Raw genomic sequence first — 20,781 nt, 5'->3', positions numbered from 1 at the left:
ACCAGGTCTGGGGCCCCCGGGGGGGCCCACGCTGCTCTCTACCAGGTCTGGGGCCCCGGGGGGCCCAGGCTCTCTTTACCAGGGCCCCAGGGCTGACGCTGTGCGGTGGAGGGAGGGCTCTGAGAGGCAAGGTTTCATGAACTTCCCAGAGGGCTTCCCGTGAGTGTTGAGCTTCCTGGACGCGTCCTTCTCTCCAGCCTCCGTAGGCTCCTCTTCTACCTGCTTGTGTGCTTTATGCAGTTAATTAAAATAACTTTGATCTACTTTTTGTTTCTTTCAGCTAAAAGTAAATATTTCATTCAATGCTGTGAACTTCAAAGCTACTCCTGCCATACAGAAAAATTACGCTGTTATAACACTCCTCAGACTACAGACTGCTTTTCTGTGGTTTGACTATAAAACTGCACCCTTCACCACTGGTGTTCCAAAAGTTCTCGGACAAAATGGTCGGTACTTGGAAAGTATTTTCCATAGAATTAAATCCATACCTACCTACTTAGGCTCTTAGGTCAGCCCATAAAAGCCTGTTTAACCATTAAATCCACCTTGAAGAGAGTATTAATATTCCTCTTTCAACTGTAACTGGCTGCCATACTTAGTTTTCCTAAGGAAAACACATTTTTTAATGTTGGTTTACTTGAGAAAGCGCACACGCGAAGGAAATGGGCGGGGCAGAGGGAACGGAAGGAGAATGCCCGTGCGGCCGCCTGCAGGCACCACAGGGTGTGCGTCGGTCCCCTGGGCACGCCCGGCGCGGCTGCTCCCGGCTGGGCCCTTCCGACCGAGGTTGCCGTCCGCATCTCGTGCGGGATTTGGTGCCCACGTAACTCCCAAGGTACGCGGTGCTGCCCCGGCCCCGTCGCGGGCTTCGGATCCGCAAGGGACCGGCAGGCCGTCCCCCAGAGCAGAGCGCCGTCCCTCCCGCTCCGCTCTTTGTGGCCTGTGGTGTCCGCTTGTGGGCTCTCGCCATCCCAACGGGCGTCGCTGACGCGTCACGGTTGTTTCCGTTTGCGGTTCGCAGGTGTAACGACAGGTGTGAGCGGAGCGTTCTTCTCGCTTACTTGTCATCTGTGTACCTCTATGGAGGCACCTGTTCAGATCTGGTGTCCGCTTATTAATCATTTTTTGTTGTTGATTCTTAAGAGTTATTTGTGTGTTTTGGGTACAAGACCCTTCTTTATTAGATGTCCGTTTTGCTAGGATTTTCTCCCCATCTGTGGCTTGTCTTCTCATTCCTTTTTTTTTTTTTTTTAAATGTTTTTTATTTATTTTGAGAGACAGAGACAGTGTGAGCAGGGGAGGGTCAGAGAGGGAGATACAGAATCTGAAGCAGCTCCAGGCTCTGAGCTGTCAGCACAGCGCCCAAAGCGGGGCTCGAACCCACAAACCGTGAGATCGTGACCTGAGACGAAGCCGGACACCCAACCGAATAAGCCACCCAGGCGCCCTGATTCTCATTCTCTTGACCTGGTTTTTCACAGGGCAGTTTTTAATTTTAATGAGCCTGTTTTTTTTTTCCTTTCATGGATCAAGTTGTTGGTTTCATATTTAAAAAGTTATCACCGAACCCAGGTCATTTAGATTTTCTCTTCTGTTCTGTTCTAGAAGTTTCACAGTTTTGCATTTTACATGGCTCATCTCTTCATCGTCGTGTTGGATATTTATGGTCTTCTCCCCCTCCACGGAATCAGTATGTTTATGTCCACAGATTAACGGGGGGGCTTTGATTGTGAACGCACTGAATCTGCCAGTGGCCCTCGGGGGAACTGACACCTTGGCAGTGTTACATCCTCCTGTCGTTTAACATGGAGCATGGTTCCGCTTGTTCGCATCTTTTTTGATTTCTTTCACCAGAGACTTAGAGTTTTCCTCACGTAGACCTTGTAGGTATTTTGTCAGATTTGTCTCTTACTATGTCATCTATGTTGGTGCTACTGTAAATGGTATTGTTTTTAACTTCGGATTTCAGTTCATCGCTGGTCAGTCAGACCACGTGACCCTTACATATCACACTCCTGTGTTGTCCCCCTTAATTGTTACCTGTCTCGGAGGGTTTTCTGTTCTGTTTTCTTGTCAGTTCTCTGGGATTTCCTTCATAGATGATTGTATCATCTGCCACGACAGTTTTATTTCTTCCTTTTCTAGTCTATACACCTTTCCTTTTTTTAATCTTCTTGCATTAATTAGGGGCTTCTAGTATGATGTGTAATAGGAGGAGTAAAAAGAAGACATTTTTGCCTTATTCATGATCTTACAGGGAAAACATCTAGTTTCTCATCATTAAGTATGTTGTGAGAACTTACCAAACCCAACACCCAAGAAACAAATAATCCAGTGAAGAAATGGGCAAAAGACATGCATAGGCGCTTTTCCAAAGTAACATCCAGCTGGCTAACAGACGCTTGAAAAGATACCCAGCATCACCCCATTACGTGATTTTTAATAAATGGTTTCTTTCAAGGGACTGGTCCATTTCATCTAGGTTACAGAATCTGTGAACAGTAGAGTTGTTCATAACACTCCTTCATTACCCTTTTAGTGTCCGTGTGGTCAGTAGTGATGTACCCCCTTTTATTTCTGATATTAGTATTCATATTTTCTCTCTTATTTCTTTGTTAGCCTGGCTAGAGTTTAATAAATTTTACTAATTTTGTCAAAAAACAGCTCTGAGTTTTGTTGATTTTTCTGTTGATTTCCTATTTTCAATGTCATTGATTTCTGCCTTAATTTTTATTTCTTTTCTCCTTCTTCTATATTCCCTGCCTGTCTCTAGTATTCTAAGATGGAAGCTTAAATGGCTGACTTTAAGATATTCTTTCTTTTCAAATATATGTATCTAATGCTGTGAAATTCCCTCGTAGCACTGCTTTTGCTGCATCTCACAAATTTTGATAAGTTGTTTTTTCATTTTCATTTAAGTCCCAAATTTTGCGTGTCCTTTTCAAGGCAGAAACTTCCTCAGGCACATGGGATTTGCCCCATCCGGAGCTCCCTGCCCCCAGCCATGTATTCAGCTCATTTCTAACTGCGTCTGGGAACTTGCAGGGGAACATTTGCCTCTGTGTTGAGCTTACAGGGTTTAAGGAGTTCTAGAGATACGCTCTCTCTGCAGTGAATTCTGATCCATACGAAGGATTACTGCCTGTCCTTTTCTCGATATGAAGGGTGGAAGTGACACAGCAAGTGTGTGACTGCCCGTGTCCGCACAGCCCCGTGTCAGCTGATGCTGATGCTCAAGACGTTTTTCTTTCTAGGAAGCAAAGAACAGCTCATTCCCGAATGTAGACTCAGTCATCCATCTTTTTAATTTTTGAAATTATTCAGTGTCATCAAGAAAAAAAATTTTTTTTCAAAAAACAAATTCAAACATTTAAAATTCAGTAATTGTCATCTTTCCTTTGTCTGGATGTATGATTACAATAGAGCCTCTTTCTGTAGAGTTCCCAATTTTTGACTTCGCTCTTTAGCTCTTTCTTCCAGTCTCTGTGAAGGACCCTAGAGCATCATGCATCCGCACGGCAGGAGAAGCACGGACGAGAAGCCGTGCTAGCACGGCCCGTGGAGGCTCTCCTGATGACTAGCGCTTGGGCAGCGGGACAGACCGGGGCACAGAGAGCCCACGTCACAGGTGCCACACAGCTTGATTTCTGACCATCTTCCAAGCTGTGTTCGGGATCTAAATAGTGACACCTTCCGTCTCTGCTGAAAAAGGTCTCTTCTGACTGTGTGACCGCCCTGTGTTGTCACTTTTCATATCCACTGTCTCGTTTATAGTCAGCACAGGCTGTCTCATCATTTTGATGGTTTATATGTACTCTGTACATATACCAACTGTCAGATTCCAAACCATATCGGAATGACATTAACAAAGAGTCCCTTCTGAGAGCTGCCGCAGCCACATAGGATTCCCGCCTGTGAGCCCTTCAGAGCTCCGCCCTCACTCCCCCGCAGGGCCCTGGGGGGCTGGGTGCGCCATGAATACTCCCTTCGGGACTTTTCCGTCCAGCTCCCTCGCCTCCCGTTGCGGCAGCAGTGAGGTAGAGCTTTCCCTCCAGGGCTGCACACACGTGTGTGCACACGCACACGTCCACACCACCTCTTCGCTCACGGTCCTCCCTCGGTCCCACGTCCCCCTCAGCTGTCCTCTCCTGGTCCCGTGTCCCCCGCACCCTTGAAAGGCTCTGCTTGCCGGGAACCCAGCCTGGGCAGCCTTCTGTCTGATATAAAAGACCACGAGCATCCTGTGGCCCCTCTCACTGCAGGAGGGAGCGGGGTCTGGTGTCTACACAGTGAAGGCACAGCTGTGGAAACCGCAGGCTCATCCACCGCTCACCTCTGAGCCTTGTCTGGGACCCGCATATACTCTGCTTTGCCAAGAAAACCAGTGCACGTTTTAGAATTGACACTCCTGCATACTTCACCAAGAAAGAAAGGCATCCTGCCGGCCCTCCCGCTGGCACGTCGGCAGCTCCCTCCCTCGGGTGTGCGGCGGGAGAGCAGGCGCAGGCGCTGCAGACTCACTCACCCGGCTCTGCTTTGACCCTAGGCTCCATGGTGCCCTTCTCGATGCGGATCCTGCACGCCGAGCTTCAGCAGTACCTGGGGAACCCGCAGGAGTCCCTGGACAGGCTGCACCGCGTGAGGGCCGTCTGCAGCAAGGTACCGACGGTCCCCACCCACTCACCCCCGACCGACAGCACCCCCACTTCCCCTTCCTTCCAGGGAGCACGCCTCATCACTCTCCCCCAACCCACCCAACGCCCGCCACCACCACTTCCTCCAGGAAGGCAGGGGGACCCGGTGCGTCACCACCGTGGTATTCTTTATTCTCCTTAAGTTGTTGTTGGGCACAGAGGACGCAACGCTTGGGGCCTGAAATCCTCCTTCTTGAGTATTTGCTGTTGTTGAAGAGGAATTGACATAAGACTGTGTTCATTCGGGTGTACGACGTAGTGTTCACTGTCACATACGCTATGAAATAGCGCACAAAGTCCGGCTCCCACTGGCCGCCGTGTAACGTCGTAACTGTATCGGCGACCGACTCCCACGCTGTACGTTACATCTCCGTGTCTCACTCCCTTGATACCTGGAAGGCTGGTACCTCCTAACTCCCCTTCATCTCGTCCATTCCCCTCCCTCGGGCAGCCGCCAGTTTGTTCTCTGCGTGTCCGAGTCGGTTTGTTTTGTCCGTTTTGTATTTTAGATTGCACGTGGTGGTGGAGTCATGCCGTGTTTGTCTTTCTTTGACTTATTTCAGTCAGCATGATGCCCTCTGGGTTCATCCGTGTGGTCAAAATTGGCAGCACTTCATCCTTAGGACGCCTGAGGAATACCCCGTTGTGTACATATACCCCACCTTTTTGATCCAGGCGTCCGTCAGTGACATTTAGGACATTTAGCTTCCGTATCTTGACAGTTCTAAATAGCCCTGTAATGAACATAGAGGCGCGTACGTCTTTCTGAATTAGCGTTTTCATCTTCCTCAGAATACTACCCAGAAGTAGACTGCCGGATTGTAGAGGCCTTCTCTTTGTAAATCTGTGAAAATCTCCGTGTTGGTTTCCGTAGCGGCCGCACGGGTCTGCCTCTTCCCCGCCGCCTCCTGGCGCCTGTTACATCTGCTCCTTTTGATCCGTGTGGTTTTGATCCCCTGTCCGCGACGGGTAGTGATGGCGAGCGTCTCTCCAAGTGGCCAGGGCCACCTGTATGTCTTCATTAGCAAAATGTCTCTTCAGGCCCTCTGCCTGGTTGAGTTTTTTAATAGTGAGTTTTATGAGCTCTTTGATTATTTTGACTGTTAATCCCTTATCAGATATGCCATTTGCAAATGTCGTCTATTCTTTGGGTTGCCTTTTCATTTCGATGATTTCCTTTTCTCTGCAAAGGTGTTTTAGTTTGATAGAGACCTTTTTGTTTGTTGTTGCTTTTTTACTGTCCTTGCCTGAGGTGACAGATCCGAAAATATCACTCACTGCCTATGTTTTATTCTAGGAGTTGTATGGCTTCTGGTTTTATATTTAAGTCTTTGGCCCATTTGGAGGTCATTTCTGTATCTGGTGTAAGAAAGTGGTTTGGCTGCACTCCTTTGCGTGTGGCCGTCTAGTTTTCCTGACATTATTGAAGAGACTTTCCTTTCTCTGTCACATATTTTTGTGTCCTTTGTCATAGGTGAGTAAACCGTGCTCTACGGTCAGCTGTCTTCTGTTCCGCTGACCTGCGTGCCTGTCTCCGTGCTGGCGCCAAAGGGCCGGGAGCGTCCAGCCTCCGGGCGGTTTTGAAATCAGGAGCAGGACCCCCCCTCCCCGGGCGCAGCTCTTCTTTCTCCAGGCTGCTCTGGCTCTTCAAGGTCTTCTGTGGCTCCATACACATTTAGGATTATTTTCGTTCTAGTTGTGTGAGAAAGGCCGTCGGTGTTCTGATAGGGACTGTGTTGATCGGTGACTTCTTCCAGGATTTTGACGCTGTTCTTCCCGTCCGCACGCCGCGCACCCTATCTCTCCATGTATTGCAGCGTCTTTCATCAGTTTTCTGAGCACGGGCCTTTCACCTTGGCTAAATGTACTCCTGGATATTTTATTCTTCTTGATGTAACTGTAAATGGGATTATTTTAATTTCTTTTTCTGATAGTTTGTTATTATGTAGAAATGCAGCAGATTTCTGAATATTGATTTTGTGTTCTGCAACTGTAATGAATTCATTTATTGGGTCGACTAGTTTTTGGGTGGGTGCTTTAACATTTTCCGTATACAGCATTACATCATCTGTGAGTAGTGACAGTTTTACCTCCTTTCTAATCTGAATGTTATTTCTTTCTCTCACTGCTGCAGCTAAGAATTCCAATAATATGTTGAATAAAAACGGCAAGAGTAGGCATCCTTAACTTGTTCCTGATCTTAGAAGAAATGCTTTCAATCTTTTATCATCACCTGTGTTAGCTGTGGCTTTGTCCTCTGTGGCCTTTATTATACTGAGGTACATTCCCTCTGTACCCATTGTGATGAGGGTTTTTATCATAAGTGGACATTAAATTGTGTCAGATGCTTTTTCCGCATCTGTGGAAATGTCATAAGATTTTTATTCCTCATTTTGCTAACGTGATATATCACTGACGTGAAGATTGAACCATCCTTGCATCCTTGGAACGAATCCCCCTGGGTTATGGCGCATGATCCTTTTGTTGTATAGTTGAATTCAGTTTGCTGATACTTTGTTGAAGATTTTTGCATGTCTGTTCATTAGGGATATCGGCCTGAAATTTTTTCTTTCTTTCTTCCTTTCGTTTGTTCGTTCGTTCGTTCTTTTCGTTCTTTCCTTCTTTCTTCTTTCTTTCTTTCTTTTCTTCTTTTCTTCAGTGATTTTGTCTGATTTTGATATCAGGGTAATGCTGGCCTTATAGAATGAGGTTGGAAGTGTTCCTTCAGTTTTATAGAAGAGTTTGAGAAGGATACACATTAACTCTTTCTAAAATGTTTGGTAGAATACACTTGTGAAGCCATCTGATTCTAGACTTTGGTTTGTTGGGAGTTTTTTGATTACTGGTTCAATTTATTACTAGTAATTGGCCTGTTCAGATTTGCTCTTTCCTCCTTATTCAGTCCTAGAGGATTGTATGTTTATAGGAACGTATTCATTTCATCCAGGTCATCCAACTTATTGATATGTAAGTCTTCCGTAGTATCGTTGGTAGGTTAAAAGCAGGGAAGGGGCGCCTGGGTGGCTCAGTCAGTTAAGCGTTTGACTTCGGCTCAGGGCATGATCTCCTAGTTCATGAGTTCAAGCCCCACATCAGACTCTGAGCTGACAGCTCAGAGCCTAGAGCCTGCTTTGGATTCTGTGTCTCCTTCTCTCTCTGCCCTTTCCCTGCTCATGCTCTCTGTCTCTCTCCCTCTCCAAAAATAAATAAACATTAAAAAAAAAAAGCAGGGAAATATCCCCCTTATGCAAACATCACGTGCCCTTAAACTTGGCAGGCCCCATGCGTCCTGCAAACACTACAGGCACCTACTTCCTCTCTCACAGAGGCCCAGACGCAGTATTTAAAGACGTAATGGTTTAAAAGGTTCCAGAATCAAAGCCAATCATACTGTATAATGTTGAACTGGGATGCGGACTCCGAAGGCAAATTAGGTTCCGAAGCGCCTTCTGAATTGTTCTTGGCTGCACACTGCCGGTGACTGGAGGACACCGGGCTGCGTCCGCGGGAGATCACATGACCCCGAGAGGTGCCGTCAGCAGGAGATCGGCACGCAGAGTCTCTCGGTCCCCAGGCGCCGGGCCGCTCCGTCGTTGGCTGGACTCGCAGCGCCCTTCCCTTCCCGCCTCCGCGCAGGGAAGCCGAGCGGCAGCGGCGAGGGCGCCGCGCGTCACAGCGCTGTGTTAAATGAGACAGTGTCTCTCCCGTCCCTCCATTCGGTCTCCAGTTATTCCTGAGGCAGGCTTAATGGGGCTTTTTCCAAGATGCAGGGAGGCGGGCGCCCCGGGCACCCACAGCCTCCGCGTTTGGTAACTTCAGAGAGAAAAAGGAAAACTCTTCTCTCTTGTACACTCATCAGTTGATGGGGAAAGTGTGTTGACCAACACTTTTGAGGTTCTAACACTTTTTTCCTTGAATCTTAAAACACACTTAAGATACAGCCATTTTCAGAAATAAGAAGCATATAACTTGTTACCGAGAAATCAATGATTTCCTAAACTGTACACAGATGATTTTCCTAATTATGTTTCGCGTTTACCTCCGTATCCCGGCGGGGGAATTTTTATGTAGTTGAGAGAAAATTCCAAGAGTTACGGTGACGTGAGGGGAGAAGAGAAGACGTTCCGAGGCAGTTTTCCTGGCCCTGGGGCGCCTGGCGCGCCGGGCAGGGAGAGGGGAGGGCGGGTCTTGCCGCCGCGGCTGCTCGGGGAGTCCGAGCCCCCGCCTCCGAAACGGCGCGCTCCTGGGGCACCGGTCTCTGCCCCTCAGCATTGTGCAGAAAACAGCGCACTTAATCCTCCCACAAACCCGGTGAGTAAGGGTCTCGTTACCCCAGTTTACAGCTGAGTAAACCGAGGCACAGGGAGGCCAGCTAATGTGCCCGTGATCACGTGATTTGTCGCCTCGTTGTGACGCGTCCCCACTGAAGGGAGAAGGGAGAAGGACCTACGGCCTTCCTCCTGGGCCCGGTTCTCTGCTCCGTCCGGCACGAACACGTCTTCCTGCGTCTGGTGGTAGATCGGACTGACTAGTAAGAGCCCGGGGTCCGTGTCCGACACACCGTGTCCCCCAGGGCGGCCCCGGAGATGGGGTCCCTCCGCACTCAGGCGCCTTCATCCCCGGGTGGCGGGCGGTGGCGGCTGACACCTCCGTGAGGGCAGCGAGGTGGACAGGCCCGGTGCCTGAGTGTGACCGAGTCTCTCAGGTGACACTGGGCGGGGACATCCCAGCCCGCGTTGCGGGACGACGCTGTGCGCCAGTGGGTGTCCTTCTTGCAGCAGGACCCAGATGTGAGCCCGTCTCTGCTGGTGAACTGACGAGGGGCGGGCGGTTCTGATTCTGGAAGAAACACAGGCAGCCGGTCCTGGAAGAGAGAGCGTGTGGGACTCTGGCCAGAAGGATTTTCAGGGCTGAGCTCAACGTGTCCGTTCTGTGGGTTCCAACTTAAAGCCCGGCCCTGCCTCCCCGAAAGAGGCAGCCCCACGTGACAGGACTGCTGGCGGTGAAGAGAAGGGAGTGGGGACCTGGAGCAAGGCGGGGCCTGCAGGTTCCGGGCTCCTCTGTGGCCCCGCCCCCGGCTCCTCCTCCGCCCCGCCCCCGCCAGACAGAAGCCCAGCCCCTGAGCTCCCGCTGGGTCCTGTGCACAGCTCCCCCACCCACGGTGGTTCTCCCCTCGTGGTTCTCCCCTCGCAGGGGGTCCCGCGCAGGAGTGAAGGTGCTTCGGCTGGGCGCCCCCGGAGGTGGGAGCAGGAGTGGGTGGTCTGTCACCCTCGATCAGGCCAACAGGCAGATGTGAGTGAGCAGCTGTGTGCGCTGAGTGCCCACCACAGTCCAGGGCTGAGCAGAACACCGCGCCCCCCACCCCCATGAGTGCGGTTTCCTGGGCAGCGGCCCCCACCCCGCCGCGCTCCGTCTGAGCTGTTCCCCGTGTGTGGCCAGTGAGCGGGCCGAAGCGGCCAGAAGGCGGTGTTGGTGCTGGAATTTACTCAAGTATGACATCCAGGGGCCTCGGGGGGATAGGGGGGGCTCAGTCGGTAAAGCGTCGACTCCTGGTTTCTGCTCAGGTCATGATCTCACCGTCCGTGCCTTTGCCATTGACACCCATGCTGCTGGGCCCGTGCGTGCGCGGTGACACGGGCGCCGCTGTCACCGCGGGTCAGGTGCGAGAGGCTCAGGCTCCTGGCCTTGTGTGTCGGAGCGCACCAGCAGGAGATGATGGTGGGCCCCCGTTGTGGGGGACCAGCTGGGCGAGGCTCACGTCCTGGTGCTCAGAAGAGCTCAGGAGTGTCCTGCCTTCGGGGTTTGACAAGATTTGTGTCTTGACTCTGCTCGTGGTGGAAGGCCACACGTTTAGAAACTCCAGACTCTGCACCACTGCAAATCTCGGGATGTGGACTTGGGAACGTGACCTGTACCCGGCGCAGCGCCAACCTAGTGTAAAATCGATGCCCCTGGGTGAGTCACTCAGTTAAGTGTCTGACGTCGGCTCAGGTCATGATCTCACTGATCATGAGTTCGGGACCCGCGTCAGGCTCTGTGCTGACAGCTCAGAGCCTGGAGCCTGTTTCGGATTCTGTGTCTCCCTGTCTTTCTGCCCCTCCCCGGTCATGCGCACACACTCTTCCTCGCTTGCTCTCTCTCTCAAAAATAAATAAACATTAAAAATAAAATAGGGGCGCCTGGGTGGCTCGGTCAGTTAAGCGTCAGGCTTCAGCTCAGGTCATGATCTCACGGTTCGTGGGTTCAAGCCCCATGTCGGGCTCTGTGCTGACAGCTCGGAGCCTGGAGCCTGCTTCGATTCTGTATCTCCTTCTCTCTCTGACCCTCCTCTGCTTGTGCTGTCTCTGTCTCTCAAAAATAAGTAAAAAACATTAAAAAAAAAAAAAAGAAAAAAAAAAGTTAAAAAAAAATAAAAAAATAAAAATAAAATAAAATCTGATGCACCAAATGTGAGCCACAAGGTACAGAAGTTAGCAGATGATCAGTCCTGACTCCGACACAAGACCCCAGCATCAGTGGGCATCAGGAGAATGGGGTCTGGAATTCTGCATCCCTCGCTTGTGTATCTGGGCGTTGTGTATTCTGTCCTTCTGTGACCTACACGGGAAGAAGAGAGCATTGTTTCACAGGGCGGAGCCCTGGAGGACACTGTGTCCACAGGCAGGTGGGGGAGGGCCCCAGAGTCAGGCCGAGGGGGCTCTCCAGGTGCGCCTGTCTCTTCCTGGCAGAGCAACTGGCCCCCGTGAGCCTCAGGTCCTCAGCCGAAATGAGGGGTGTCCCCAGCTGCCTGAGGGCTGCCGTGCGGGTTAGATCGGGGGTGCGCACAACGACTTAGCACACAGCCTGGTTCGTGGGAGTGTTTAGTAATCCTGGGGTGGCTTGAAGCAGCGCCAAGAAACCTCCTTTCGCTTAGCAAAGCCTCTTTCCCTGAAGGTCCCCTTGGAGACCATGGCCGGGATAGGCAGGTGACAGGACTCCCTAGAGAAGTCCGAGCCTCCCTGAGGCACACCTGCTCCCCCCTGAGTCTGGACTCCAGTTGTTAGTGAGAGCTCAGGCCCTTGAACCCGGGCCTCCGCTGTGGTGGGTGCTCCTCCGACAAAAGCCATTCCCCACAACTACAGCACCCGCAGCCCGGGCAGCCCGCCCAGTGAGAGGGGCGAGGCACCCTCCCTGGAGCTTTCCTGCACGCTGTGGTCCCCAGCCCGTCAGTCCCCAGGGCGCCACCCGCCAAAGCCTGACCTGGGCCTGGGCCTCGGCCATTCTGTCTGGGACAGAGGGATGGGGGAGGGAAGGGGACCTTACCACGGTTGCAGACTAAACACTTGGCGCTTTGGGCTGGCAGTGTTCTGTCACTTTCCTTCACAGAACCGACCTCTGGGAGGTGAGTGCGCCGGACTCTAAAGTCATATCAGCACCAGAGGGCTGGGGCTCCCGCTTTTCTCTCCAGGACATGTGTCCTCTCCTGTGGGTGCCCCAGAGCAGCCCACCCCTCCCCCCTGCCCCCGCGGTCATGCTCCAGCCCTAGGACTCCTGGCACCGCCCTCCCGGTTCAGCCCAGGCTGCGGGTAACGTGGCCGCAGAGGCTGGTCCTCGGCACAGATGACGCGGGGTGAGGGCACGGCCAGTCAGCGCCCTCACCCTCATGTCGTGCGGCTCCTCCTCTCCAGCTCGGTTCCTGGGGTTGGTTCTGTGCTTGGACACCCACTCCATCCCCGTGTCCCGTCCAGTGACCCTGGCGGTGGGCCCTCGGGACCCAGAGGGCGCGGGGCACCTTCTCTCCTTCAGTGATTCTTGCCCCTCTCTCTCCCTGTCCGCCCTGTATTCTCGCCGGAGGTTAGTTAAGAGCAGCATCAAGACTTCCTTTCCTGGTCCATTTCTGCTTGTATGAATCTCTACCAGAAGACAGATGCGCTAACAGGGTCATGTGACCTGGCTCGGACCCAGTTGAGAACCGTGGCGGTTCCAGTTTTGAGCCCGGTGTCTGGATCCCGCGAGGCAGCGCGGGCTGTTCGCGGAGGCTGGGCCCCAGCTGGCGCTAAGCGGGGACCTCGCAGCTGCGCAGAGGCCCAGCTCGCCCTCTGCTGAGCCCCCGGGGACCCCGCACGCAAAAGCCCAAAGTAGGGGCCTCATCCGGTGGCAGATATCCCCTGCTGGGGTGGGTCATCTGGGGACATGGTAACCGGCAAGGTGATCGATAAACAAAAGGATCTTTTCCCCAAAGCACCTGCCCCTGAGGTCGGTCATGACGGCACTGTGACCCGGTGTCCTCAGCGCTCCATCCCCGGCACACAGCCTTTCCCCTCCACGCTTTTCCCTCCTGCCACTCAGCACACACGCTCCCTCCTCACTGTGAGGACAGCCATGCCTCCTCAGGAAGGGCCAAGTCACACAGGCACCCCAAAGTTATTAGCCAGACAGCAGCCACTACACAGAGTGACAGGTGCTCAGAGTAGGCTTGGCGCATCCAGAAAGGCCGCAGCCCACGGCGCCCTGCAGGGGCTTCTTCACTGAAGTTAGTCGTCACCCTCGCGTGTAACACGCTGGAGAACGTCACCTCTGCTGCTCTGCTGTCCCAGTGCTTTCCGAGCACCAGGGACGCAGACGCCACCCCTCCACACCCCCTCCCTCCGTCCCGAGTGCTGATGGTTAAGATGCGTCCGTGTGGAAGGAACATTCCTCGACAGATTGGTTTCTGTACAGAGAAAGCTGCTTCCCCCGGAGTCTGTCACGACAAGGTCTGGAAGCAAACTCGTGTCTCACGATGTTCTCCTCTGGCGTTGCCGCAGATCCTGGCGAACCTGGAGCAGGGCCTGGCCGAGGACGGAAGCGAGAGCTGCGTCACGCCCGAGAACAGACGAGGTCAGTGCCCCGCTGCTCGCGAGTACGCGGCGTCCCCCCCTCAGTAAAGCCTCCGACCCCTCCTGCGTTCGTCTGCTCCCCTTGTTTGGGCAGCCAGGTGCCAGGCCTGGTGCTCTTGGTACGTGAAGGGCAAGCCCAGGTGTGAGGCCGCCCACAGGGAGCCCCATCGGGTGCAAGAGACCCTCCCACGCCCAGCGGTCCTGGAAGCCAGCGCGGCTCCCGCGGCGGGCAGGAGCTGGGTGTCCCCCGGGGTGGGGGCTGCCCTCCAGAGCCACAGCCTTGACAGAGGGGCGTGCGGGGGCCCCCCAGGCTGCAGAGGGAGGCCAGGCTGACCCTGAGCACTGGGCCGCTGGGAGCCAGTGAGGAGACGGGCATCCTGGCTGTAACGTCTTAGAACATGCCGGGTGAGCTGCTAATTGTGCTTCAGAACCCGACTCAGATGGCACACACCCTCCTCCCGAGGGGCCCCTCGCCTACCACTGCCTCCTCCGGACCCCCTCTCCTTTGGGCACAGCGCCGGTCCTGCAGCACCTCCAGGGATGCGGCCGTTTCCACCTGTGGGAGCCCAGCCCGAAGCGGGCGCTTGGCGGCCACCAGCCTGTGTGGCCCCGTGTGTGCCCAGCGGACGGGCCCTCGGCGGCCACCGGCCAGCATTACTCTGGCGAGTGGAACTTCCTCTGCAGCCACGCCGAGGAGCCTCACGGGCCAGCACTCCCTCAGGTGCCCCCAGGGCAGGCGACCCTGAGAGAAGGGGGCATGGGTGGGCAGGAGTGGTTTGCCTACGGGGCCAGCAGCACCCGGCTGCTTTCATGCTTTAAACACAGCGTCCTTTGTGTGAGAAATCCCAGAGGACAGCCAGGTTTGCAGGTGTGTGTGGGTGCACGCACACACACACACCCACACATGCACACGCGTGCACACAGACTTCCCAGTGGCCTAGCTGCAGCTGGGTCAGCCGGGAGGCACCGCCCACCCTCGGGCGCCCCATTTTCTGGTGCTGGGTGCCCGCATGAGTGGGAGGAGCAGGGGGCTGCCAGGTCTCCGGAGGCGGCCCTTGGACACCTGAGGGTTGTCACAGATGGAGTTTCACAGTCAATGGGGCTTCCTTCCCGAACTGAGAAGGAGCACTTGAGAGAGGCCTGGGGGGACGGGGGGTTGAGCATCAGACCCCTGACCTCTGCCCAGGTCATGACCCCGGGTTGTGGGGTGGAGCGCCACGCTCAGCGGGGAGCCTGCTTGGGATTGTCTCGTGGAGACAGACCGCGGTTCACGGGGACCGTCCACATTTACGTTCATTAACACAAGATCCTGTTGAGAACTTCTCACAGAAATGATGTTGCAAGCACCGAATGTATTTTTAATTGCTTAAAGGCAAAGTGAGTTATGTTCCTAATTCTAGCAATTTAAGTTCATCGTGTCCGAGAACAAGCATACTTTCCAGGCAGGTGTAACCCCACAGCCGCCCATCAGTCCTGGCACATGGGAAGGTCATGGTCAGCACGTGGGCAGCACAGGGTCGGCCGGCTCCCGGAATGATGGTCATTCAGGTACTGCCGTCTTCCAGGCCTGTGGCCATAGCAGCCGCCACCGGGCAGTGCCGGCTTGATGCCCTGTGCAGCCGTGGCGACGGGGACCTTGTAGGCTGGAAGTCACAGGACCTTCGCGGAGGGCCAGGGCTCGCCTCCCGCGCATGCTCACCACCGCCCCTCTCTTGCAGCCTCCATCCGGCTGTGGAGGTCCCGCCTGGGCCGGGTGACGTGCTCCATGGCTAACTGCCTGCTGCTGATGAAGGTGCGTGCGCTCCGGGGAGGGCGGCAGCGGGCCCGCCCGGGGACTTCGGGGACTGCGGGGGCTGCGGGGGCTGCGGGCTCTGCGGGGCCTGCGGGGACTGTGGGGACGGCGGGGACTGCAGACTCTGCGGGGACTGCGGGCTCTGTGGGGACTGTGGGGACGGTGGGGACTGCGGGCTCTGCGGGGCCTGCGGGGACTGTGGGGACGGCGGGGACTGTGGGGACGGTGGGGACTGCGGGCTCTGCGGGGACTGTGGGGACTGTGGGCTCTGCGGGGCCTGCGGGGACTGTGGGAACTGTGGGGACGGCGGGGACTGTGGGGACGGCGGGCCTGCGGGGACTGTGGGGACTGTGGGGACTGCGGGCTCTGCGGGGACGGTGGGGACGGTGGGGACGGTGGGGACTGCGGGCTCTGCGGGGACTGTGGGGACGGTGGAGACTGGGGGCTCTGTGGGGCCTGTGGGGACTGTGGGGATGGCGGGGACTGTGGGCTCTGTGGCGGGTGGCAGGCGCCGGAGCTTCCCTGACTCACCCGGGGCCACACGTAACGTCACGTGTGCGGGAGGAAGTTTCAGTGCAATACCGAGTTTACACAGCCGTGTTTAAGCGTTCAGACCTGCGTCTAGATGATGTAGCTAAAATCATCATTCATTCTCCCTCCCTCTCTCCCCCCACCTCTCTCCCTGCCCCCCATTTCCAATATTTCCCTCTGGATTCCATCCCAGAAAGGGAGCCTTGCCCTCCCCGTGTTGGAGGAGGGGTTTCTCCCGGTCCTGACCGGACTTGCTGACCGATGTCCGTGGTACCGGGAGATAGGCTTCCCCAGCAGACCTGTGTCACAGGGACGCCACCCAGAGCCTTGGGCTCCCGCAAGGCGGGGGAGGGCCGCAGCTCACAGATCAGGGAGGCTGAATGGACGCCTGGGGTCTTTCGTTTCTCGTCTGGTCCCAATCAGGCCCTCCCCAGCACAACAGCAGTGTCTGGCTCCTCCCAGGTGGGAACCTGACCACCCTGGGCTGACTGCCGCCACCGCCCGCCAGGACAGGGGACCCGCACCCACCCCCCAGCAGCCCTGCGACAGCTAAGAGCCGCTGCAGGCGCCAACGCCTTCTGGGCTCTTTGGACCCCCAGACCCCGAGACCCCCACAGGTCAGCCCAAGGTCAGCCCTGAGCTTAATCTCCAGCAAAGCTGAGCAGGCGGTCGATCGGGTGGCAGAGCTCCGTGGCTGGTGTGGCGCGGAGGGCTTGGCCGCGGGTGTAAATGCACAGCACGGCCCTGTGCCCGTCAGGAAGAGGATTTGTGACAGAAGCTGCTGTAGGGCGGCTGCACCGGGCACACACGGCCCCAGTAACGGCGTGACACCAGGGCACAGACTGTGACCTCGCTGTAGCCAGCATGTCCGGAGCCCCGGGCACCTACTCTGACACGCGGCGCAGCACTGGCTCTCTGGAACCCGCGGCTGTGACACCCACACTGCCCCCTCTCGCCACGCGGGGTGCAGGACCTCAGCTGGCACCCTGCACTGACCTGTCCCCCGTGGTCGGGCTCCCCAGGCGTGCGCGCAGCCGGCGGCCTCCAGGTAGGCGGTCCTCCCCAGCCTGCTGACGCCGGCGCCAGCTCGGGCCCCGGGGGGCTGGGGCCCCGCACAGAAGCCACCAGCTGCTGCCACGAGAGCAGACTGCATTCCCAGGGCGGCCTTTCCGGCAGTCCCGGTCCACGGTCGGTGTTCACCTGCGTTGTTAGGACACACTAATAGGACACTATGGGATGACACGTTAAGAGGACACCACAGGATGACTTCTCTGTCCGCTGCGGTGCTAATACCATCAAGCACCAACTGTAAGTTTTCCACCGACTCGTTGGGGCTCCACACAGAACACATGCTTCATAAATACTTTGTGACGAATGCAATTTAATTTGAAATTTTAGAGAATCAACATTAACAGGAGTTGAAGTGCACGTTCTGCGGTGAAGGTCTGCACGTGCCCTAGCGCCGTCGCGTGTGAGCACGCACCGCCCTACGGGGGCGGGGGCCTGCTCACTAGGTTCGTGCACTGCCGACGGTTACATCGTCCAGAGTAACATTTCTGTTACAGTGAAATAAACACTTTTTCTGATGAGAAATGTACATTTCAGCCCCAAGTACCTACACAATGTGCTGTGGGGCACAGTTACGTATGTCACGTGGCCCAGGACATGTCCATATGGCATACCGTCAGATGGAGTCGTGTGTCCTGTAGCCGGGGGCGTGTGCATATGATGTATCGGGCCCAGTTATGTGTTACACAGCCCGGGGCGTGTCCACACTACACAGTCTGGCGCAGGTACATGTGCATATGGCCCGGGGCATGTGCATATGACGTGCCGTCAGGCGTGGGTACGTGTGTGACGCAGCACAGGGCGTGTCCAGCAGTGTGACGTTTCAGATGCCGCGCCCCTTCCCTAGACTCCCGGAGCCCTGGGCACCCGTGGGGGCGGCCGCCCCGGGGAGTCTCACGTCACATGGGGCTCACGCAGGCGAGTAGTACCGCTTCCTCCTGCCTCAGTGTCCCCGCACAAACCCCTTCTGGCGGCAGATGGCTGACTCCCACGTCACGCCACCGGGTAGCGTAGCTGCTGGAGGGAGGGGGGTGCACGCTGCGCGGAGCCAGGCCAGGCCCCCCTGCAGGAGCCAGTGGGCAGGGGGCCGGGGTGGGGAGGGGGTGTGCGGGCTCCCGTGAGCCTTTTCCTGGTCAGAGGCTGAACGCCCTCCGCCTCCGGAAGTAAGCCGTGCAGGCAAAGAGAAGTTAGGGAAGCTCCTCCATCCACCCCCCTGCGTAGGCTCCCGGAAACGTTGCGGAGTGCGTCCTGAGGCCACGGCCGCTCTGCCCCCGGGCGTGTCCTGCCCCAGCCGGGGAGCAATACCTTGCAGGGCTGCCAGGGCCGCCGACCTTGCCGCGTGCTGCCGGTAGCGGGGGGGGGGGGGGGGGGCCAGGGCATGTTCTCCCGGGGAGCGTGCTAACACAGGCACACACCACTGCAACTCCGTCGGGCATCGTTGCTGGGCTTTTTTTCCATATCAGATTATCTTCGGAAACTCGGACTCCCGGCCCCAAGCACTGAAACGCGGTTGTGAGACCGCCACGTAGGCTCCCGCGGACTTGGCAGCCAGAAGTGGGCACCTACCCCGCCCTCCACGTCCTGGCTCTGGCTCGGCTGGGAGCATCGCTCTAGTGAGTGACGCACAAGCCAAGATCCAAGACACACGGACTGGCCTGGATCAGTGACACTCAAGTGCTAACAAGAATGTCACAAATGCCTTTTGTTGGCATGAAACCAACAGTGAGGGGTGGGTGTTAAATCACAGCAGGTGACTTTCCCACCGGCGGGCATCCGGGTAGCCTCGTGCCTGGGAGCGCACCCCGTGCACCCTCCACTGGAGCCTCAGCCTAGCTCACACGCACACACCCCTGCACATTACCTGCTTGTGTTTGCAAATGCACTTGCACGCACGTTCACACTAGCATGCACATCTGTGCATTTTTCTCACACTCATGCTTTTACATACCCATTACTCACACTCACATTCATGCTGGTGCACCTTCACACGTTCACACTTGAATGCACATACCTGCTCATGCTTGTGTGCCCACATTAGCACTCGTGCTCACACTTGTGCATATGTCTGCAGCTCCTTGGTTTCTTACACTCGTGCTTGCACACACTTATGCATACACTCGTGCACATGCTTGGTTCCTCACACTTGTGCCTGCATGCACACTCATGCACGTGCTTACTTGCACTCACATATGCATCCACAGACACACTCGTGCCTGCTCACACACGTGTGTGCACAGCACTGGCAGCACCGCAGCCCTGCCGCGGGCGCCGGTGCCGGGCAGCAGGGAGCCCCAGGACCGGTGGCAGGCGCCGGGCGGCTCCTTGTGAGCAGCACACCGTCAGTGCGAGGTGTCCAATGAGCTTTCCTGGAAAGAGCCAGACTGGAGAGCTTCCACTCTTTTCCTGCTAGGCTGGAATTTTACTTGTCACCTGTCTTCCTGCCGACTGTTCAGTTGGCAGGCTGCTGACTGCAGCCCCAGCTTGGAGCAGACGGCAAGTGCGGAGGAACGAAGAACAAGCCGGGAAAAGGGTGCCTGCGGCGCCATGGTTCTCGCCGCCAGGTGCTGGGACTCAGGAGCCGCACGGCCCGGCCCCGAGCCTGCTCAGTAGACGTCACAGAGATCACTGCTGATGCGGGGACCTGAGACGAGCCAGGGCTGTGGCCTGGGGGACTGGCTCCTCCTCTTACTTGTGGACGGACAGGGGTTCCTTTACTTGGCCTGAGCCGAGTGTCCCTGCGGGGCCGGTGCCGGGAGTGTGGGGGTGCAGAGATGGTCAGGCGTGCCCGGTGCCCCAGGGCCGCAAGAAGGGTGCTCCGACGCAGTGAGAGAGGGCGCCTGCCGGGGTGCACGCCCAAGCACCGTGGCCAGCAGAGCCCCCTGAAGGGCCCATGTGCATGTCCGCGCTGCCCGCACCGCATTCCAGCGTTCTCCCGCATGAGCCTGCCCTGGGGTCTCGTGCCCTCAGTCAAGTTGTTTGGTGGGGTTTTTTGTTTGCATGTAAGGACTTTTCCTCAATTTCTAGCATAGAAATTGTTTAAGAGATACTATTAATACATTTGGTTCAGGGGTACCTGATGGGTCCATTGGTTAAGCATCCAACTTTGGCTCAGGTCATGATCTCACGGTTCATGAGTTCGAGCCCTGTGTCAGGCTCTGTGCTGACGGCTCAGAGCCTGGAGCCTATTTTGGATTCTGTGTTTCCCTCTCTGCCCCTTCCCTGCTCATGCTCAATCTCTGTCTCTCAAAATTAAACATTTAAAATATTTAAAAAATAAATAAATAAATTTGGTTTATGCCATTGGCAGACGGTGACAAGGTGAAAATCACCAATTCACTTAATTTTGTCAAGAAACAAAGCGAGAGACAGTGCAGGTGAATTACTGCTTGCTGTTTAGAAAGCGGAAGCAGGAAGGTCCTCAGCCCCTCAGGGAGAGGAAGGCATTTCCCGAGTCTAGTTACGGACAAAGCTTGGGGTCCCGGTTGGCCGCGTGTCTGGCCGCTGTTGGGGGCTCACACTCAGCCCCCAGGCGCAGCGCCAGGCCCTGGCTCTCCGCTTCCTACCGGTTCACGTGTTGACGTGTCCTCTCTCCACCTGAGTCTGCAGGCACGTGAGCTCTTAATTTCGTGAAACAGTGACCTTCTTAACCCAAAACGTTCTTTCGGTTTCTCCCCCCGCCCGCCCGTAGGATTACGTGCTGGCTGTGGATGCTTATCACTCGGTCATCCAGTATCACCCGGAGCAGGAGCCGCAGCTCCTGAGCGGCATCGGCCGCATCTTCCTACAGGTGCGGCCGCACGGGGCGCGTGGGCTGTGGGGTGGGGGCGGCCTGGGGCGC

The 20,781-nt window shown here is 55.9% G+C and overlaps 1 protein-coding gene across 5 annotated transcripts in view; it reads left to right on the top strand.

Annotated features, from left to right (window-relative positions):
- TRAPPC12 (trafficking protein particle complex 12) overlaps positions 1–20,781 on the top strand; it is a 74,764-nt gene that overhangs the window by 38,463 nt on the left and 15,520 nt on the right. For 4 of the 5 annotated variants that reach the window (XM_029938363.1, XM_029938365.1, XM_029938362.1 and 1 more), the window contains 4 exons: positions 4,547–4,659; positions 13,481–13,553; positions 15,271–15,344; positions 20,632–20,730. In XM_029938363.1, the coding sequence (XP_029794223.1) occupies positions 4,547–4,659; positions 13,481–13,553; positions 15,271–15,344; positions 20,632–20,730 (359 nt within the window). The remainder of the gene's footprint in view (positions 1–4,546; positions 4,660–13,480; positions 13,554–15,270; positions 15,345–20,631; positions 20,731–20,781) is intronic. The other variant, XM_029938366.1, reaches the window with a different exon arrangement.

This window comes from Suricata suricatta, chromosome 4 (genome assembly GCF_006229205.1).
Source record: "Suricata suricatta isolate VVHF042 chromosome 4, meerkat_22Aug2017_6uvM2_HiC, whole genome shotgun sequence".
In the NCBI taxonomy this organism is placed as follows: Eukaryota; Metazoa; Chordata; class Mammalia; order Carnivora; family Herpestidae; genus Suricata; species Suricata suricatta.
Note: the sequence above shows the minus strand (reverse complement) of the source record. Positions and strands in the feature narration are given on the sequence as shown.